This window comes from Amphibalanus amphitrite, unplaced genomic scaffold (genome assembly GCF_019059575.1).
Source record: "Amphibalanus amphitrite isolate SeventyFive unplaced genomic scaffold, NRLGWU_Aamphi_draft 000289F_arrow, whole genome shotgun sequence".
NCBI classification, from domain to species: Eukaryota; Metazoa; Arthropoda; class Thecostraca; order Balanomorpha; family Balanidae; genus Amphibalanus; species Amphibalanus amphitrite.
The window spans coordinates 441,182-463,094 of NW_024881784.1; the positions used below are offsets into that span (position 1 = coordinate 441,182).

General features: G+C 53.8%; 1 protein-coding gene across 5 annotated transcripts in view; it reads right to left on the bottom strand.

Annotated features, from left to right (window-relative positions):
* Positions 1-21,913, bottom strand: part of LOC122387537 (nucleolysin TIAR-like) — a 201,417-nt gene that overhangs the window by 74,373 nt on the left and 105,131 nt on the right. For 4 of the 5 annotated variants that reach the window (XM_043377805.1, XM_043377801.1, XM_043377803.1 and 1 more), the window contains exon 4: positions 16,675-16,704. The exons of the other annotated variant lie outside the window; for it this stretch is intronic. In XM_043377805.1, coding sequence (XP_043233740.1) covers positions 16,675-16,704 — 30 coding nt within the window. The remainder of the gene's footprint in view (positions 1-16,674; positions 16,705-21,913) is intronic. 5 annotated transcript variants of the gene reach the window in all.

Sequence of the window (21,913 nt, forward strand, 5' to 3'; positions counted from 1 at the left end):
CTCCAAGAAAATGGAAGCTAGTCAACTTGCATCCCAAATTTTTGCAATAATTCAGAATAGTTGCAAATAATTTCTCACCGGCAATCCCAACCCATGGGGAGAGCTTAAAGAAACAAGCGGGAAATTTTCAAAGCACAAATGATTTTCATGGCACGAATGAAATTTTCACGCACAAATGACTGCATCGCACAGTCAACGACCGGTCACTGCCACTGCGGCAAATACCGATCAGTGGGAAAGCCTTTGATGTTTTAACTTACTTCCCACTGGGATATGTTCGAGAGGAATGTGCATATTCAAGCCCGATTCATTCGTTCAATTATATTATTGGTTGAGGCTGGCAGATTGTCGGAAATGCCTTAGAATATTCAGTAAAGGCCTCACACTTCTTACAGCATGCAAAATCGAAAGAAAACTAAAAATACCTAGAGAAAATATCAGAGCAAAGTCACCATTGCGGTTGTCGAGAATGACTCATGATTGCACCTATCGCGGCACCCGAGTCCCTGGGTGCTCGTTATAGCAGTGGGACCGTAAGAGGCAGACCATGTTCAAGTCATGCCGCATGCGCCAGCTGGCCGTCGGCCCAGATCGACAATTGCCTTTCGACTAGAATTGCTGCGATTGATATCACGCTTAGCAGCATTAAATGAGCAACAGCCAGCGGTGAAAATACTGGTGTGAATTATGAAATGTCGCAGGTCACTATATGGAGCTCATCTCAGTCTAAAACTAAACAAGAGTGAATAGAAACACAGCAAAATGAAAAAAAAATCAGCTGTTTCGCTTCAGAGCTGTTTCGTTTGACTCGCGCTTCAGTGCCGTGCACACTGGTCGGATACGCCCTCACGAGAGGCCACGGGCGATTCCGGAGTTTCGGATTATTTTTTATATAGATCGATTTGAAATTGATCAAATTATTATAATTAGGCCAAAAAAACTAATCCGGGTGACCAAAAATAACTGTAATCAGCCCCCGAAGATGGGGTATCCCAGAACTCGGAAACTGACGCGGAGCAAGATGTTTCTTGAGCCGGATATTCAGAGTCTTATTGCTGATAGACACCAAATTGAAATCCCACATATTATGCATCAAAATGTTCGTTATGAAGTTGCCGACTGGTCAGTGCACAATTTTTGGTATACTTTTTCCCTAACTAAGATTTACTGTAGCTTTTTTATGAAGGCTCTCCTACAGTGATTCTGGAATATAACTGCAAAGTTTAGGTAAGGAAACAACAGGTAGTCCCATCTAGTTCCACTCTGATTTTTTGTGAGATGAAGCAGGATTTAAATTTACACCAGGGCAACATAAAAGCTAACTGCGCATATTTGCGCAAAATTTGCAGGAGCCGCTCTTCCTACCCAACTACCGCCCGCCCCGCCCCAGTTTCGGCTCAGCCGCCGCGCCCGGCTTACGCTGACCTGTCTGGCCTGCACGCATCCATGCGTAGTTAGTTGACTGGTCATTAAAAACAGATGCGCTTGAGTTTATGAATTTGGTGAAAAAGCGCGTTTTATGTATGCATTTATGTATGTATTGACATCAAAAGCCTTCCACATATTGCGTGGCGAATGGCGATTACGGCTTGCATTTAGAGAGCCTTGCTATTGACAACCATCACTCGGCTGAAGAAAGTGGAAATTGAAACCTTCGTGTCGTGAATATAAGACGCTGCAAATATAGGACACCTGTCACTGACGTCGGGTTACCTTGGGCCGTCTTTTTACATTAGATCACAATTCCGGTATTTAACCCTGGCCGGACCGATTGGTTTTCTATATTGACCGGGGAGGGTTGGTACAACTCCCTCGCCGTTTCGCCTCTAATTGAGCTAGAGCCTCGCGGAAAAAAAACGAGCGAGTGTGCCGTTATAAGACGCACGATTACTAACCGATTTTAAGGTCTTAGGTCAGCCAGTGACCTCTTAGGTCAGGTAAGTGCCACAAGGCACGGGCTCGGTTTTAGGTTAATTACTTTGCCAAAAATGGTCGCACTGCCGCGATTTTGGCATCATCGTGTTTGTCTAGCTCAGGCGCGTTGAATGCTATACTTGGTGTTCGGGTGAAGTCAACTTAAGGTGTTAACCTCGGGTCAAGGTCAGGTCGGAGCCCCTCAGGTCACGAAAATGGTTAAAGGAGGTCATATCGCATATCATTCGATTCGGCAGGTCTTCCTGAGTCCAATGGTGGCTTTCCCGACTCTCTAGCTCCATCTGATCAGGAGTTATTGACGAAAAACTTATATGGCCTTAGTGACGTCATAAATGACGTCACACAAAGTCAACAATGCTAAAGTGAAGCACTGGACCTTGCACGGAGTGCATGAAACCATTCCCGGTGCCCGAATAGCAGCTCCCGATTTCCCTTGTTGACTTAAAGTGGTGCTAGATCCTGTATGATACTCAATTATGACGTCATAACTTAACAGATTCACGTCATATATTTAGTGCTTGACATCCAAATGATAGCTTACATATGACAGAGAAGGTATGCAAAGTTTTATGAAGTTTGCTTCACTAGTTGTGGAATAACAAGCAAAAAACTTTTGCGGAAAGGCCGCTGGCCTCTCGCTGGAGCGTTTCCGACCAGTGTGCCGTGGCGCGCTGTTCGCACAGCTCTGAGGACGGCAAGAGGGTAGACTGTCCCGGCGTACAAGGGTGTCTTGCGGCACAGTCTATAGATTCAGGTCAGAAAATACCGCTCGACGACCAGCGGCCAGTTTCTGAATAATTCCAAACGCGTGGAAGCTAACGGATATTTCTTACAGTACAGCCGACTCAAGGTGAACAAGATATAGCATCTAACTGAGAAGAAACCAGCCCGTAGCCTTGCAAAGGCCAACCAACACAATGCATAAAAAAACATGAAAGCGGTCACCCGCAACACGCAAACAGACAGACACGACTGTGAAATAGTTTCGCTTGCCATGCTAGAACCCGAAATTGATTGTGTGCAGCTGTATTCTGCACACAATCAAATATGCAACTAAAAGCCAACCAGTGCCGTCAGGGGCTGTCCGGTAAATACATTCGGTGCCGTCTGGGGCTGTCCGGTGGATGTGCCGTCTGGAGCTGTCCGGTGCCGTCTGGAGACTGGGACTGTCCGGTGGATGCGTCCGGTGCTGTCTGGTTGTCCGCTGGATGTTCCCATTGTCGTCTAGCCTGGCGAATGCCGCGCGCCGCTCCCAGCTCACGAACCGATGGGCGGCGTGCGGCTGGCGTGCCGGCCGTGCATGTGACGCGTGTCGACGGATGGCCGCCGGCCTCCGTCCCATGTCCGGCCGAGCGGCTCCGCTCACCGTCCGCTGATGAGATACTAACTGGCGGACGAACAGGCAAACGGACAGACGGACGGATGGACGGTCGGACGGACGGATGGACATACACACAGACAGACAGAAAAACAGACAGACACACGGACATACAGACAGGTAAACAGTTATAGACGGACAGAAGGACATCCAGCCATACAGCCTGCCATACAGACAAACTGACAGACAAACAATTACTGTGCAAGATTAACAGACGCTTAAACACATACAATACATACATGGGCAGAACGGGCGTTGTTTAACGACACAAACAACGCCCTTGCGCGAGGGACGGTTCATGAATTTCTGTCCGCAAGCAGTCCGTCGAAACAATAAGCTTACAGGATACGGCAGGCTAGCGATTCAATAGTATCAGTCACGAATTCGATCAAGGTATAAATGATGACTTCTTGCGAGAAGATTGGACAGGCATCCGTCTTAATAACAACATTGCCTACTTGTTATTTAAAACTGAGATAAACAAAAAATGTGTTCAATTAAGCATGCTCGACGACGTAAATTTAATCATTTATATGAACCAGAACCACGCACCAAAATATGATAAGTAAACAGTTACAAAGCGTGGCGAGCTCATATGAAGAAGATATTAGCAATTGTGGCGGCTCATGTTTCGCGGATGCTCGACCGCGCTCGAAAGAAACGTCGAGAGACATTCAAGGTGACCGGGAGGCGAGTTTCGCTCGGCGCTGGTGCGACCACCGGCAGTGCCATCCAGCGCGGTCTTGGCAGCCGCCGTCCGGCAGCCTAATGCGGCTGTTTTGGCAGAGGAACACAGCGGAGCGGTCCGTTTCTTCCAATGGCAACGCCCGATGTCTCCTCCCACAAGAAAAGAGTGCTCTATTCTCGGCGCACCAAATTACATATTTAGAATACCAAATGGCGTGGGGAGTATGGCGGCAGAGGCCGCGCGGCGGCGCTCGCAGGACGACGCGACTCCGGCCGCCGATGTAAACACCTGCAATAATAATGCGGTCCGCCGCCGACGGCGTGTCGCCCCGTGTATTTGGATACAGGACAGAATGCAGCGAGACGCCTGGCAGCATCACAGTCGCTCTGCCGGCGATACCGATCCACCAGAGACGTCTGCTGACCGGCAGAACACCCGGCCCGGCTATGAGTTTATATTGTCGGCCGCCACTCAGCTCGACACGCTGTGTTCTCTGGTATAAATCATGACGCAAAAGCAATGAGTGAGTGCGCAAAAAAAGGTACATTCATCAAACGCTCGTAGCATGATATTCTCTGCTTCTTTTACACAATGTTTGGTGTCGAATCAACTGTCGAATCCATCGAACACATTGAGTTTGAGCCCATTTACTACCCCGCCTGGTCAGTTCCTCAGCAGACCTCTCAGCGACTGTCGCCCTTCCCTCTCGGGCGGACGGTGCCGCGATCCGCGGCCATTTTAACCAGTTTCAATAAGCCGGCGTGCGCGACGCATGCTGAGCGCGACCGGTGCTGCTGACCGGCGGCCACATAAATGATGCGGCGGCGCGTCGGTCCGCGGCCGAAATCAGGCCCGTCAGCAGAGCGGCCGTAAAAACAGCGCACGACAGCCGCCGCGTGAGAACTCAATTAGGACGGCGAATCAGAGCCGCCCGCCGGCCGGCCGGCCGGGCCGTGGCGTGCCGGCGGAGCCCCGGCCGCCGTTTAAGCCGCGAGTTGACGGTGGGCCGCGAGCGACCGGGTGAGTGTGAACGTTTGGGGACTGGGGAGTGTCGCGCGCAGCCGACACAGAGCCAGTGCACCGCAGTTAGCAGCTGATCGGAGAACGTGCAACAAGATCATATTACCTAGCGTGTATTCGGCATCTGAGAAATGAGGGATAATTTTCCGGGATCACCGGGATTAGTCGGCGTTTTAGGCTGACACCTCGCACAACGGACATGAGAACGAGTAATAGAACCATTAGCGAAACAATAGCAATGTAAAAACATGACTAATTGCATCGATGGTCCCTGCAATACCAAATAATTACCGGTGATCTCGGAAAATGATAATTCATTTTCCAGATGCAGAAAGCACGCCTGCCGCCTGGACGACTTTGCCCAGAATGTTCCCAGCCATAGGAGGAGTAAAAGGTGAGAAACAAATATCCCAAAAACTGAAGCAGCATAATGACGATAAGGACTTCATGTTACCACAACAATGTAAAGGTATCACAGAATTTTCAGGCAAAATAAACGAATGGATAAAGAGGCCCTGCAGCAATCCCGCCAGGAAATCCGCGACAGAAAGGTCGGAGAGCCGAAGAACAAAGAGAGCCGGCGCGCCGGCGGAAAGTCGTGCCGGTAATTATCGGCCCGTCGGCGCGGCCGGGGCGGCCGGACCGCCGCAGTCGACGGTGCGTGCCATCGCGCGGTGCCGGCAGCGCGGAACGGGTCGATGGCGCCGACCGGCCGACCACGGCCCGGTTGACACTAGCGCGGACAAAACCCACCGAGGAAACGCGGACATCTACCGTCGGACGTCTACATATAGCCAACCTTCCCGAACACGGCGTGGAGCTTTGAAAGGCTGGCGGCTGTTTGGCAGTGTCAGTGCCGGCGGCCGTGGCAGTTCATGCGTGTCGGGTGTTCATCGCCATAATTTGATGTCGCTCAGCGAGCTGGTCTGATGTCGAGTCAAACATCCGCGTAATTATGAATTTATTCTGAGTCTGGTCATAGCCGTGACCTCTCCCTCGGCGCATATCATTGAGATGGGCAATAACGCATTCTTGCGCCCGGGAAATGAAGCAAATTTGGCCAGAGCAGAACCGATACATGCTGGTGAGTATGGCTGTATGTATAATCCATAGTTCTTTAGGAATCAATAGGATTATGTTTATCTCAACAGGTCTGTTACATTCAATTGGCGAAAAATCGCAGGCTGTCACTGAACCATAACTGCCCAGCAATTCACGAATTCACAATGCCAGAGCCCGCGCTAGGCGGCCCTCGACCTGCACCCGAGGTGGGCCGTAACTACCCGATCGAGGTACGACGCTATACACGAGCGGAATCGGGATAACACGTAAATGCACCGGCCTGGAGCGCACTGGGCGCCATTTCTCCTTCCTGCGCAGGGTGGAGCGGCAGCGGTGAGCAATGATCGGCCGTAGCCACCGGCCATCTGACCGCCGTCGGAGAGGTGCCCCGATCACTCAGCGCGCCGACCCGAGGAGAAACTGTTGCTGCCTGGCCACCGTGGCCGTACCCCGGCGCAGCGGCCAATGGCACTCCGGCGCAGCGGCCAATGCAACCCCTGCCAATGGAACCCCGGCGCAGTCATCAGGGGCACTCGAACCACCATCCACCACGGTAGCCATGACTGATGCACTGCTGGATATCGAATGTCGCCTCGGCTACCACGGGAGGTCACTGTCCTCACCCGGAGACCACTTCCGACCTTACCATCTACTGTCATCAGGTTTAAGGTAAGAGCTTCCATCGGTCAATATTTCATCCTAAGAAAAGCTTCCATCGGTATAGCTCTAGCAAAGTTTTTATCTAATTCAGTCGTCAACGGGATTTACATCAGTAAAAGACGCGTAAAAGGAAAACATTTTAACCAGCGCACGTAATGTTCGTTGAATTCAAAATCAAAACTGCTCATATCCGGAAAATAAGGCGTTTCTTTACAAAGCGTACAAATCCGAAATGAGCTTGCATCAACTTCGACAGTTCGTTTCTCAGTCTGGATACCTCAGTGAGAAGCATAGCTACCGCGAACTAGCCCGCGAGCTGTCCTCCCCCGCATCGCTCGCGGCGTATGTCACTGAACCACCACCCCTCTCCGAGAACTTCCCAACACACTGAACAGAGCCGCCAGTCTCCGACAGTATGTTCAGACTACCACATCCTCAGACAACATGCGCCGGACAACTTGAACGAACGCCGCCGCCTGTGAATACACTGAAACTTTTGTCGTCTGCCACCGCCTCCGGCGATTCGGCTTCCGCGCTGTGATTGGACGTTTGGAAAGGCCGCAGCCGTACAGGAGCTGCCGGTTTGCTATTGTGCCAACACGGCTCTCAAAGCTGAGGGCGCAGTCTCCTGAATCGTTCCCGTGGATGGCCTGGCGACGCCGGTGAGACAGCACACAGCGATGGTTGAATTTACGACCGGGCCAGCGCCGCTCCCAGTGCCAGAGTCGCGCTCGGCCGGCGAGGACAGGCGATGGGCGATGGGCGACCGACGAGGGACGATGGTGGGTGGCTTGGCGCTGCAGAAGGTAGCGATTCAGGCCGCCGAGTGGACAGCAGGGTCGGAGCCCCGGGCGGTGTCGGAGATGGCCAACGCTACTAGCCAAATGGCAGGAGACCGTGCCGGAGTGCGACATCCTGATATGTTTATCGTGTATCCCGCTTGTTATCAGAAGACTGCAAGCTGTTTTATGAAAAAGCGAAGAGGGCTGTAAAAACTAGCCTTTTATCAAGTGTGTGGCATCAACCTGACACTGAAGGTAAAAAACAGCCCGATAAGGCCGTAAATGCCCCGGGACGATAATGCTGCCATTAATTTATCACTGGACTGTGATGGGATATCGTTTGTCTCCCCGCGAGAGGCACCAGCCAGTCGTACACGGCTGCGGGCTGGGTACCGACACATGTGAGAGAACAGTGGCACCGGGTGAGCTCCAAGACACACTTTTCCGATTCCAGCTGTGATTGGGTCCGGAAATGTGTTTGCGAACTGCAATAAATGCTGGCAGTCCCGAAGTTGGCGGTCGTATTGACTAAGTCAGGCTTTTATTTGCAATGATTTCGTTTCGAACAGTGATGAAACTACAATCGAGGAGCTACAAGTTATTCAAACAATCTACGAGCCTCCACATGGCGAGGCGCGCGACTGGGCGGACCGTTCGGCTGGCGGCTCGGCCCGATGAGGCTCCGACTGGCTGCCTCCGCTCGCCCGGGCGACGTACCTCCAGCGTGCGGCACCCGAGTTCAGGCGGCACATTGGAGCTGGCGTCTAAATAATTCAATTGAAATCCTACGGAAGTGGTTTGAGCGTAGCGAATAGTTCAATAGAAGAAGTTGAGTTTAGCCTCGCGAGACCCCAAAGGCAAGGAAGGTGGTCAGCGTGGTCCGTAATTCGGCCCCTCCGGAATTATGCCTTTGTGCTGCGCTGACCGTCTCTGAACCCACTCCTCTGCTGCCGGCGCCTGTTCCAGCTGGCTATATGAAATTAGATTTGGTTGGATAGCAGCACACAACCGCCGCGCTGCAGTTCTCCGGCCCTGCCGGCGGGAGTGTGTCCATCTGCAGTCCACAGTCAGTCCAGACACCTGCGCACCACACTGCACTGGGCGCCTGGCGAGCCCGCGGTGCCGTCCGGCCCGCTCCGCAGCGCCGCCGCACCGTGCACATTCGGGCCGGTGCTGGGATAGACACCGGGCCGCTGTCAGTGGGGGGGAGGCTGGAGGGGGGGGGGGGCGCTCCGCCGGCATCCAGCGCCCATCTGGCGACCCTAACGGCCGCCGATCGCACCGCGGCTTATTCAACAGTAGCGGTGCCTCCACATGCTAACAGCCCCATTTCTCGGCTAAACGAGCATCTGTAGCGGATCCCGGCCCAAATTACACGCTTCTGCCATCACCGCCACATGGGTAAACAAAAATATAAAGATGAAAATGGTGTCGGGTTGCGCGGTCGTCTCGCATATGTAGCGACGCCGGCTGCGACCGCGGAACGTGCCGCCCGCTTCAACTGAGCGAATCACTCGTCGGGATGTGCGTCTCTCGCCGCCGCCCGCCGCCGCCCGGGGCGCCGGGCCGACCGGTGGCCGCTGTGCGTGATATTACCGGCAGTTGGCCGCTTTTAATACCTGTTTCATTAAAGGAGGTGGCCTCGGAATAGGTTTGTTTGCCTCACGATTGGTCCCCGGTGACCAGTGGGGCACTCAGGTGCGGTGTTGGGCCCACGCCGTGGCACGCGCCGGGTGGCTGGTCGTGAGACGGTAACCGCTCCCCTGAGCCGCTCACGGCAGGAAGCCGCGGCCCAGTCACAGGCTCCAACAGCTCCATGCAGTGGGGTCTGAAAACCAATGGAAACTAGCCATGACCCGTACCGAGCTAACCGTCGCAGGTTGCCCGCCTCATCCGATGGGTAGGTTTGCCTTGAAGTCCAGTGCAAACATACATATTCACGACAGCGGTACGGACAAGCTACGACCATCCAAAAGACAGTCACGTACACGACAGTACCGGACTAGTCAACAGCTAATAGCCCATTGCGCGGCTCGGCCCTCGGTGGTCGCAGGGGTCCCGGTGCGTGCACAGAGAAAGCACGGACGCGTTTCTCTGTCGTGCTCGGCGGCCAAGTAAACAGAGTCATTTCACGAAGGCAATGCGCTCCAGCGCACCATAAACCGCAATGTAAAAACCAAGTTGGAACTGACAGCCGGCCTAGACAAGAAACTAAGAGGTCCCAAAACGCTGAGCATATTAGGAAGATGACAAAACACATATACTGGTAAAAAATGCAGCTCTAATGGTTTTAAACAGATGCATTGTATGATGATGACAGCGCTTGTTTACCAGATGCATTTCGGGACCTCCTTTCAAAACGCGAATAGCTGACTGCTGAGTCTGCTGGTTTTCCATTACCCTGCTAGAAACGCTTCCGCCTGACCTGGCTTCCAAGCAACTGTATCAAGTGCCTGTGGCCAAGTAGCCTTATGAGGATTCAAAGGAGCACGGCAATAACTCAGGGATTTTCTTTGGGCGAAGTAAAAAACTTTGTGCCAGCACCATTGACATTGTTACAGGACGAATTTTGCGATGTTTGTCGTCCATAATGAGCATTTTGGTTAACGGTACTGTGGCTTTTATAGAGTGAGATATCGGCGAAATGAAAAAAAAAATCAGTGGGCATACTCGTAACTACTTCTTACAACTCCTTCGGGTTTGTGCGGTAAAGTGATTCTTTCGGTAGATCGATTTATAAGACTGGGTTCGCAATGACGAAATGTTGATAATATTGTCGACATGAAGACCACCATATTATTCCAGAAACAAGAAGTGTAAGTTAAGTACAGCAGTGCTCGTACAAACACTCCCGCATCACAATGAGCAGCTCAGTTTACTTCTTCAGGGGAGGAGAGGAGTTGCAAGCATGGGACGAACAATCGTTAAGCAGTTAATTTTTTTGTGTCTCATCTTGTCCACAGTAGCGGCGGAACAGCTTCAATTAAGGGGGGGGGGCACTGCCGACTTTTGGTCCCATTCTTTACATGCAATGCCCATAGGGCTATGTAATGTTACAATGCCAAAATCAAAGGGGGGCACGGTGCCCCGGTGCCCTCCCCGTTCCGCCGCCTATGCTTGTCCAATCTATAAATGATCTCTGTTTGCACCTGTAATCAAACTGCGAAGAGAGTTGGCAAATGTACTGAGTTCCCGTGAATCAATTAAATGAATTAGCCTCCGGCTGGTTTTCCGGCTGGCGAATGGAGTTCGAATGGGAGCGGACCTTACTAATGGGCTCTGAGTAGCAGGGCGAGAAGCGCGCCGCCAGTGATACGGCCGGCCGGCCCGCTCCGACCGACAAACTTGGGCCATGCAAATGTCCTGGAAACGTCTCACGGGTCCCAAATTGAATACGGGCAAGTTTCCGAGCGTCAATATTCCGGCGTCGATTCACGGATCTCCCGGAAAACTTGGGAGGAGCAGGGGCGCTGGCCGGCGAGCGTGGGACGCGGGGCCGCCAGGCGACCCAGTCCGGCTCAGAGGACGGCGACCGGTGTTCCGGGGTTTACTACGGCGTTCAAAAAGTCGCCGGACGAGACCATACACACGCCCAGGACGGATTTGCTCTCACTTCGGCTTTCAACACCCTTTGCATGCATCAGCCAGAGCCCAATGATCCTAAGGCATAAGAGTGATCTTGCTAAATAACTCTTTTTGCCGCCCTCAAACCACAGCATCGACGCCGATTCACCGTCGCGAAACTCCCTCCATGCATGCACATGCAATTACAGGCCTATGAACTTTCGCAAATCGTTTGGGGCGAGATCTCAGCCGCAAGATGGGAGATAGGTTTTCAAAAGCCTCTCGCGCAGCAACTAAGGAAGCGTCGGATATGTAGAGCAGAGCGTTGTTGCAGAGCAGCGACGGAGTAGCGACCTAAATCCCAGTCAGAGTGTGGCTTGCATCAAGAAGCTCAGGGAAATAAGAAAAACAATTTTACTGCTGAGGCATGACTCCACCTAAGGGATTCAGCATAAGATGGATTCAACATATAACATATTCGGCCAAATGAAAACATTACATACGAGTACATATTTTGGGGAGCCACGTCGATGATGTGAATCATTGATTTGGAGCATCATATGTCTTTGCGTTATGAATTCCTATGCACAGTGGTGGTGCATCCAAAGCAATCCAATACATAGTGGTTACAAAATGTACCCACCTTCTCAACCGCTATACAGTGCTCTGTTTTGATTAAAAAAGCAAAACAAGCTGCAAAATGCATCAGGCAATGATATTTAAAATTGTATTATGTATTAGAAAGGTGTGTACATAATACGACCTTAGCATAGCATAACATACTTTTGAGTGTCAAAAGTAATTACAAGCTGTGAAAAAAGATCATAGGAACCACAAATTTACAATTATTTGTCACCTTATCGTCATTCAACCAGCACAAGCCGCATTTTGTATAAATGAAAAGTCCTGACCCTATCATGGTGGTCTCCACGTTACAGCCATTTTTGTATTATTCAAACTGTGTCCCGCACTGCCTCTCACTTTTATACGGGCGGCGGCTACTGCTTCGCAGAAGCTATCTCTGGCAGCCTCCAAGGTCTCGGAACCGCTGCGGTTTGCCCAGTAGATCGTGAGATCTCGCCTACACCGTGGCCAACATATTTTATGCAAAGGCGCCGTTTGTTCTCGCCGCCGGCAGATCTGTCTCTCCTTTGTCCGCGGTTTTCGGTGCGGCCGACTGGGCCCGTTTGGGCGGTCCTCATGATGTGGATGGCCGGAGAACAGTCACTAGCGCCACTGCTACCGGCGCCGCCGCCGCCGCGCTGCCTCAATTTGTATGTTAACGCCGAGTAATAGATGTCACCGGAGTGAAAGCGGCGCTCGCCGGCGCGAGTGGCCAGCCATAATACAGAGCCATGACAAATGGACACCGGCGCCCGGTAATAAATGCGCCCGCTAATGAAGCGCGCCAATATCTCGGCCGCGCCGGCTCCGGTCGCCGCGCGCCGCACCTCGCCGCGCGGGCACAGTTGCGGTGCCGTGCGCGACAGACGTGCATAATTAGAGCGGCGACCGTCGACAGCCGGCGGCCGGGCCATTTGTCCGTCCCGCCGCGGGGAGACGGTCGCGCCGTGACCGGGCGGGCGGGCGAACTCTACACCGCCCGCGCTGCGCGGACGCAGGGGCACACGGTGGCACTAGAGCCGTCCGTCCTAATATTCACCGCGACAGATGAAACGGACACGACACAGGGGGTGCGAACGTGAACCATATCCGGCGGGCCTGTAACCACGTGAGGTGAGCTACCGAGAAGACATATCCAGGCCGTGTCAGATACTAAATGAGCTTCCTAGTTGAAATTCAGAACCACGTTCGGCTTGATGACATGAACTACGGGAAATGACTTCAGTAACAAACTTATTGTCTCCATCTGTCGTTGGTTATTATTTTCCAGCACATTTATTTTCGACGGATAGAGACGTTTCTTAGAAATGAAGTTAAACTTATTTTCCTCCTACCCTATCAACATTTGGGCTATTTTTCATTTGGTGTGAAACGCCTTCACACGACTAGCACCCACACAGTATATAGCTAATTAAATAACAGGCTCCTTCTTTACTTAGCTCTGAGCCATACCCAATTCTGCGCTTGCCGTGCAGGCGCGCTGCTCGCCGACTCCACTGCCGGCCTCGTACGTATCGCGTCGACAATTCCATGCCCACATGGATCCAATTGGACGCACTCACCGGCGCAGGCATCGGCAGAAACTACTCACTTTATTCTTCGGAGCGAGGCGGCGAAGTTTAAACGCGAGCCTTAACGAGGCGTACATTCGCTACCTGGAACTATCCGGGGCGGGAGAAATGGCGGCCGCTGTGGCCGGCCCGGTAATGGTCGCACTAACAGTGCCGCCTGTTACCGAGCAAACGGCGCCGGCCGCGCTCCCATGGCGCCGATACCGCCGCCGGCCGTGACCGCGGCGCGCCGGCCACAGCCAGCCGCCCGAGGCAGCCGAGAGCGGCCCGGGACAGCACGGGCAGCCCACAGTAGCAGCGAGAGCAGCGGGCCAGGGAAAAGCAAAAGACGGAGCTAGGGAGATCCATGGAAATCAAATTCCGTGCGAAACAGCTGGGAGACGTGGAAGCGGGCTGCCGACAGTGAGAGCGGCTGCGCAGACCGTGCGCTCACTGGCAGCGTAAAGACACAGTCCCCCGCCCTACTGTCACAAAAGAGCCCGCTTCGGAGACACCACACATCATCCAACAGCCGGCAGGCCGGCGGGTCGCCATGTTTAAACACTCCCCGGAGCTTCTCCGTGTCGCTCGCAGACAAAAACACAGCGACTTGCAACTGCGCGAGTAAAAACGCCCGCCGCACCTGGGCTGTTTTCTGTGCGGTGCCGGCGGCGCTCCGGTGCGCTGTAATCAAAAGCTGGGCCCGCCGCTCGGCGCTCGTCCAGGTGGGCCAGCGCGCGCCGAGTACAGCTCTGCACCAGGCCGGCTTCTCATTCCATCCCGCTCCCCCGGGCGCCAACAGATTGAAAGAATGGAGATTGCGTTCTGGCAAACGTGCAGATTGGATCAACACCATACATAAAGTACAGAAAACCAGTCCCGCGCGGACCCATAGTTCAGCCGGGGCTCGGCTCGACATCAGCCATCCGTCTTCACTTGCTCTAAACATGATATGCGCGCGGCGGCCGGCCCGCGGAGGGATTTGGCCCGCGAGTGCGCGCTGCCTTATTGAAGTCGGGCGATTTTGACCTGGCGGAGCGGCGGTGCAGCCAGCGCGCGCTGCCACCGGCCGAGGCGCGCTCCATTCCTCCTGAGATACGCCCATTTGAAAAACAATTGCATATCGTATGAGCAGCGGGACCATAGCCGGTCCGTAATCGAGCCGCGAGACGGCGGCGCCGGCTAACAGCGTTACCTAGCTCGGTCGTCCGGAGGGCCCCGGGGGCCGGCCAGCACGACACGGCGCAGAAACGGAGACAGAACACGGGCGCCGGAGGCAGCAGCGGCATGACGATGACATGTCATGTCATGACATAGCGTGATGACATGGCAGACCACACGAAACGAGAACGGGGACGAGCCAGGAATATGAAACGGAGCGACAGCGTGTTCATGTGGCGCGTGGGTGGACGGCGGGCGGCCAGGGACCGTCAGTGGCCGGTCGTCAGGTCGTCGCCGACGGCCGCTCGACTGGACTGCGCTCATTACGCCGCGCCGACGACTAACGACCCAGGCTGACGACAGGCGCGGAGGACGGAGGCTAACGGAGCGCGATAGACCGGCGGCGGATGGCCGCGGCGTCCGCGGAGCGCCGAGATCGCCAGGGACCGACGGCAGGCAGCACGGAACACCGTCCGACACGGCCGGGAGAGATGGTGGAACACGGAGAATGACTGTAGGCAACGAGCGCAACTAAAAAGGTGGGCGGTAGGGGAACGTGGAAGACCGCAGGACGATGGACGGAAAGGAGCGACGGAAGATTCCCCATGGCAGCGGAAAATAGCTGACGCTAGAGGCAACAACAGAAGACTACAATACTGCAAGGACCGCCGACAGTGAAAAGGACGGCTATCTGATCGAAAAAAGTCATAATGATAGAAGGCAAATGATATGGCCGGGTCTGAGCAGGAGAAAAAAAAACTGAAAGCCGTTTAGCGTCTGATCGACGTCTCATCGACGACGCTACCCAGCCACTGTAAGTACAGCAGTCAGCACAAGATGTTGTTGCATAAGTACGAGCAATAGTTGTTTATATGGGGCGTGTAATTGTACTTATCGGTAGAAAGGTTCCGGTGCGGAAGTGGGACGACACTAGGACGGCAGTGGGACGGCACTAGGACGGCAGTGGGACGGTAGTAGGACGGCAGTGGGATGGCAGTAGGACGGTAGTAGGACGGCAGTGGGACGGCACTAGGACGGCAGTGGGACGGCACAGGACGGCAGTGGGACGGCACAGGACTGCAGTGGGACGGCAGTGGGACGGCACTAGGGCGGCAGTGGGACGGTAGTAGGACGGCAGTGGGACGGCACTAGGGCGGCAGTGGGACAGCAGAGGACGGCAGTAGGACGGCAGTGGGACGGCACTAGGACTGCAGCGTCACGCCAGGACGCTGCAGGAAGCCAGTAAGACGGTGATGGTGGCGTGCCACCGCGGCCGATCGGAGCGTTCCGTGCCGCTGATGACAGCCGGTGAGTCGGGACGGCACGCCCCCGGCCCCGACTGTCCCCGTCGCCGGCGACCCCGTAGCCCCGACCACCGCCGACTCAGTCAACTGGGTGACAGCAATCGACCCGAACTCCCTAAGACCGATCACCACCTGCCGGAATCAAGCCCGCACGTCGGCAAAGTTTTGACGCAATGACTGTTTTCCCTTTCAATACTAGCACATCGCTTACTTTTTAGTGTAAGATATTCGTGGTTTTTAGACATTTGAGCAGCTGGAGGATCCGTTGTCATTTTTCTCATATAGAAAAAATTAACAATGTCTTACAAGAAAATAAAAGTTTTTACAACCCAGCAACGCATACGGAGACGAAATACCAGCACTTCAATTGGAGGAGCTATTTGGGGAACCACTCCCTGCAGCGTTTCTGCAACCGCTAATGGTCTAAGTCCGATGCGGTTCCATACCGGATCCATCGACCGGCTCCATATCCGTTTCACAACGGCTCCACAACGGTCCCTGCAGGTTGCCCAATAGGCGGTCTCACACAAATAGATGGGACATCTTTAATAAAGAAATAAACAAACTGTCCATAAACGATAATGGGATGTATAGATGATCACTGCTCGTCGACCAGAGACACTGATCTATGGTCCGTCCAATGGCAGAGCTTCGCCACTGGCACAGAGGCCGCGCTTACAACTCTGGCCACCCTACCCGTCAGCAAACAGGCAGAACTTCCACTCCTACTTGACTGGACGCAGTCGATTCCGACTCTCACCACCCTACCTGACCTGATGGCAGCTGTATTCCGACTGTGATCATCCTACCTGACCTGATAGCGGCTGGATTCCGATTTCCGACTGTGATCACTGATCATCCTACCTAACCTGACAGCCGCTGAATTCCGACTGTGATCATCCTACCTGACCTGATGGCAGCTGGATTCCGACCGTGATCATCCTACCTGATCTAGCAGCAGGTAAGCTGGACTCACCTGAAACAAGAGAGACAAGGTCAGAGCTCGCCAGTCCAACACACTGAATGGAGCATGGAACACCACATTTCAATGCAATCATTTGCATTTAGACAAGGAGCCTTGAATTTACATATGTCAAGGTAATTATTTCGGAAATCAGGGTCACGTATTTTACATTTATTCATGCCCGTACATTTTTGTACATTATTATGGATAATTCAAAGATTTCAGCCCGCCGGACCCGTCCACTGTAAGCCGGCCAGGCCGTTCGACAGCCCCGCAGCGCGACTGGACCAGCCCACCGTCCGGTGACCGGCATTATTACCTAATAGGTGCAGGTGGGCCCAACACTTGGCGATCGGAGACTGATACGGTGGGGACCATCTGTACCGCCGCCCCCCTCTCCCCAACACTGACCGACCTGCCTTCGCGGGAGGGGGGGGGGGGAGGGCGCCGCACGCAAAGCCCACATTAGAATATGGCGGATGATTACAGAGTCGTACAGCCGGTGGCGACCGACCGCGCCCAATCCCATGATTGCCCTCGGGCCAGCTGGCCGAGGACTGGGAGCACTGGTGACCGCGGCAGCGGCGGCACCAGCCCGACCTCCCGGCCAGGCCGGTCCCCCAGGGCCTGGCGACTGCAGGCGCAGGTGCCACGTCTTGTCCCTCCGGCGCGGCGGCCGTCGCCCGAAACGAGAGTGGAGGCGCCACTGAGCGTCGTCCCAGCCCACAGCTCCCGGTGTAGCGCCATCCCCTCTGTGACCCCAATTTCGGACCTCTCTAAGCACCGGGCGTGGTTTTTCACCGCAGTAGACGCTCGCCACACTCAGCGAACAGGCTCTCGCGACTAATGTGAGCTAGTAGCCGACGGCAGTTCACATCTATATTTCAGAGTGCATTCAAACTCCTCCAACTACTGCGTGCACTAAAACAGAGACTGAACTTTCCACTTTTCCGTCTAGTTGGGCCAAGTTTCATACCTTGTCGCGAACACCTGCTTTCCTAACAGATGCCTACTTAGCTCAAACAAGCCCCACGCTGTACTTAAGCTGTTAGAACTGTTGACACGTGTAACATATCAGGATCTTCTCTGCTTCACAGAGACTTTGAAATAAGCGCACGCCATCTTCAGAGGGTTTCATGTTGTTTCATTTTACAGTGCCGCAGAAAAAGCGGGATCCAAGTCGCTACTGAGACGATACCAGGTGACGGGTTAAAAGGCGGACCACTTCATTTCGGTCCCCAGGGCCTGTGACAGGGTTCGCCGAGCGGTTCCTATCACGTAACACATGGGTAACAGAACACCGCAACACCGACCGACAACAAAGTAGACCAGGGCAAACACCGGCCTGACAGGACTTTCAGGCCGCTCCTTCAGGAGTGGGATGAGCACGGACTTCCGGGGGGAGCGTGAGTTGACGAGTTTAATTCTTCATTGGTTGCATGCTTTAACCCCCACCCTGGTGGGGTCTGTTTATAACGCGACCTGGTGGGGGGGGGGGGTATTTCCCCCCCCCCTCGTATCTCCGAAACTACTGGACGGATCCGTAAAATTCAAAATGAATTCGAAAGCCCTGTCAAATTTGTCGAGGGAAATCCAAGTTTCATTGACCATCTCGGGGTCACCGATAACGTCACAGGTCAGGTCAAAGATAAAATGTTTTGCCGTTCACGGGTCTTCTAGGAAATGCGCTATAACATCGAGTAAAACACATTTCATCGAAAATCAGCAAAAGGACGTCAGAGTACAGGTCTCGCGGGTTTTAACAATAGGTTTTGCACCTAAAAAATTAAGTGTACTTCAGGCTATATCTTCGTCGTCTTAAGCTTTTAAGTGTTGAAGATGCGATCGACTTGTTGGGTAACAAGCCAGCCATGATCGTGTAAAATGGCTTCGTAGATCGATTAGTTTCTGAGATATAACCGGAAATGTAAAAGTGCAAAACCTACCGCTTAATCTCGCGAGAGCCGTACATATGTTGCCATCAGAGGCCACTGATAGGGGAGAGTGGGGTAAGATGCCCAGGGTGGGAAAGACGCCCCACCCCCTCTAGCGGCGAAACAAAGAATTGAACCCGGAAATTAATGTTCTTAGCGTAAAGCGGAAGCCTGCCTTGTTAACTGCACAAAAATTCGCGAAGCTCAGTTGGGCAACGGCTGGCTGGTGAATGCATGTTTTTTATTTGCTGCTTTCGAAAAATATTTTGGTGTTAAAACATTGTAAATATCAAAGAAGGTAGATAATTTTTGCGTCCCTTGATATAGTCGTGATACATTAACATGCGTGTACTGTGTCCCAAACAGTTTGTTTCAGGGTGTAGTTTTATGGCTAACATATTGTACTGATTTAATGTTACTTCGGTACCTTGGGGTAAGATGCCCCCTGTCCTGATGGGGAAAGACGCCCCCCTAAATCCGTAGGCTGTCCTTCAAGCAGCCCGTCAAATCATTTATTACATGCTTGTGATGAGAGACAAAAGCCGATCTGGGACTATTGAGAGTTCAGTACGGTCGGGTGCTCCCCATGCCGGTCTCTCGGCCCACACAGCGACTTTTTGGGCGGCATCCGACTCTGAGAGCCCTCACGACGGCCTCGGTGGGCCCCATTATTGGCTCCAGGGCCCCTCACGATATCCTTTGAGGGCTCCCACGTTGGCTCCACGGGCCGCGCTGGCATCTGAGGTCCCCACGATGGGCTCGAGGGCCCTCAAGCATCATGAAGACCTATGTATAAGGGCCCCACAGTGGTCTCCGAACGCCACCACGGAAGCTTGTTTGGCCGCGCTGGACTATGATGACCCTAACGATGACCTCTGAAGCACCTTACGACCACTTTTGAGGGCCCTTACGATGACGTTTGGTGTCTACTGCAGGCTCGAAGGGACTACTGATTCGTTCAGGCGATTCACGTGCCCATTTATGTCACTTATAGTGCAGGGGGCATCTTCCCCAACGCCAGGGGGCGTCTTCCCCACCCTGTGGGGTAAGATGCCCCCTTTGACTTCTTCAGGAAAATGCTTTATAGCAAAAAAAGTTATCATATTTCAGGCACGAAAGTGTTATGTTTTTGGAGAAAAATGATGTCGACTTCCGTTGAAACTCCAAGTTTTTGCTTTCCGATCGTCATTTTCGAATAATATATGACATAGTAAAACCCTGGGCATCTTTCCCCACTCTCCCCTAATACCAGGTCAGGTCACAGGTCAGGTCACCAGGAGTCAGCACATACATCCAATTTTACTAGGGCTGTGCGATGCATGTTTTATGGCCATTTTCGGGCATTAAATGTCCCAAGGGTCACCTGACCATCATGACAGCTGGATCGGTATGGCTCTGCTGGCCGCTGGATAACCTCGGTATGTTTTCAGCCTCGCCTGCCTGTCACCTACGCTATCTCCAACACAGTACGCTACTTCCAACTCTCGATAACAGAACTCTTAAAGATAGTCGAGATAGCTTATACAGGTACGATAAAATATGTGTCAAATGAAGTAAGCACTATAAAACACCAACATGATTAATGATACTCCAAATGCAATAACCATAATCATTTCATCCATTCCAACAGTATCACTCGAGACCAGAAGAAGCCCCCATGCCATCACTACGTCGACAAAAGTCTGTATTACCAGCAAACTCAAACCAACACCAACACCATCACCAAGAGCAAGAATCACGCGGCAGGGCAGCGGACGGCGGCCCATCGCGTGTCCCGGCCCATAGAGCGCGCTCACATGTCAGACTTACTCCGGCCAGTGCCAGCAGAGAGGGACACGGCTGCACGTACACATCTCGGACGGCCAAATTATGCATGGTCCGGGCGGCGGGCGCCTCTGCCGCCGCGCCGTGCCGGGACAGATCCACAGTGCACGTGCCGTCTAACCGGCGCCACAGACCGAGCTCCCAGCCGCCTCCCAGCCACGTTCGAGCGGGGCCGGAGCGGCAGATGGAGCGCGTGCCTGCAGTGAGCGCTGCTCCGGTCCGAGGGAGAGACTCACCCGCTCGGCCGACCGGCCACGGTCCCAGCGACTGGCGGCCATTAGCCAAGTGTTCGCAGGGTCATGGGGCACACCTGAACGCCGAGTCACCCAGAGGATAAGGGATAGACGCCGGGAGGAGACTACATAAGGATAACGGACTTGGGAACAACCTGAACCCAGAGAGGCCACGACGGGAGCTGGAGGAAGGAGCGACCAGACGCTGCGACGTCGGGAAAATAATGGCGTGCCAAAGAAACGACACCGAACGGCTCTGCAGACAGCCGGAACGGGGCGGACTAGTCGAACACACGCGGAGCGGGCTAGTCGATTTACTACTTTAATCCGCTATGAAGTATAGATCCAAGACCGGGACATAATCACACATACCCCTGCGCCCGGTGTTGCTGGGGTTGACGGCTGACGCTGGATGTTTATCCCGCCCCGGGGCTGACGACTGCGTTAGGCGCGGCGCCTGCAGACCATCCGCTCCGGCGGCGCCATCATCGCTCCAGAGAGAAGCACAAACCCTCAAAGACGTCATCAATTAGTGAACGCTACGGTGAGCGTTTTCAGCGCCGAGGCGGGCCCGGCGACTCGTGGTGCTCACGAGGCGAAAAAATGGCCCCCACCATTACACCTCCGTCCCGAGCGCCAAACGGAAGAAAATAGGACGTGATGGCGCTGTTTTCATCTAGCATACACTATAATAAAGACGAGCATTTCATCAACACCAAGAAAAAGACTAAAGCCAGCGCTGTTTCTTTAAGCCCGTCGGGCAAAGAAACAAATTCACCAGCGTTTAGTACCTCAGAGAAAAGGCAATGTCTCAAAAGAAGAGTGCTGTTTTTTCCGTATATTAGCACAACGGAACGAACTCTGCGTACTCCACCAAAGGGTTGCGTCTCATTAAATCCGGCGCTGAATGACTGGCCGGGAGTGGGGAGCCCGGGGCGCGCTCAGTCACTCGTTGGACACACACAGAGCGCAGCCAAGCCTGCAGAGCGAACTAAACAATTCACCGTGTTTGTCTGCGCGGAGACTAGGCGCCGAGGCCCGGCTCCCAGTTGTCGCTGCGAGCGGGAAGCGCTGGGACGAGCGCGGGCCGCCGCCGCCGCTGTCTCCGGCCGGCAGGGCGCGCCGCCACTCCGCCGTCCCACCCTGCCAAATGACGCCGTTCGCACGCGCGCCATCCACACGCCAGCCGCTGCCTTGTGACAGAACGCGAGTGAGACGGCGTCGCATGAA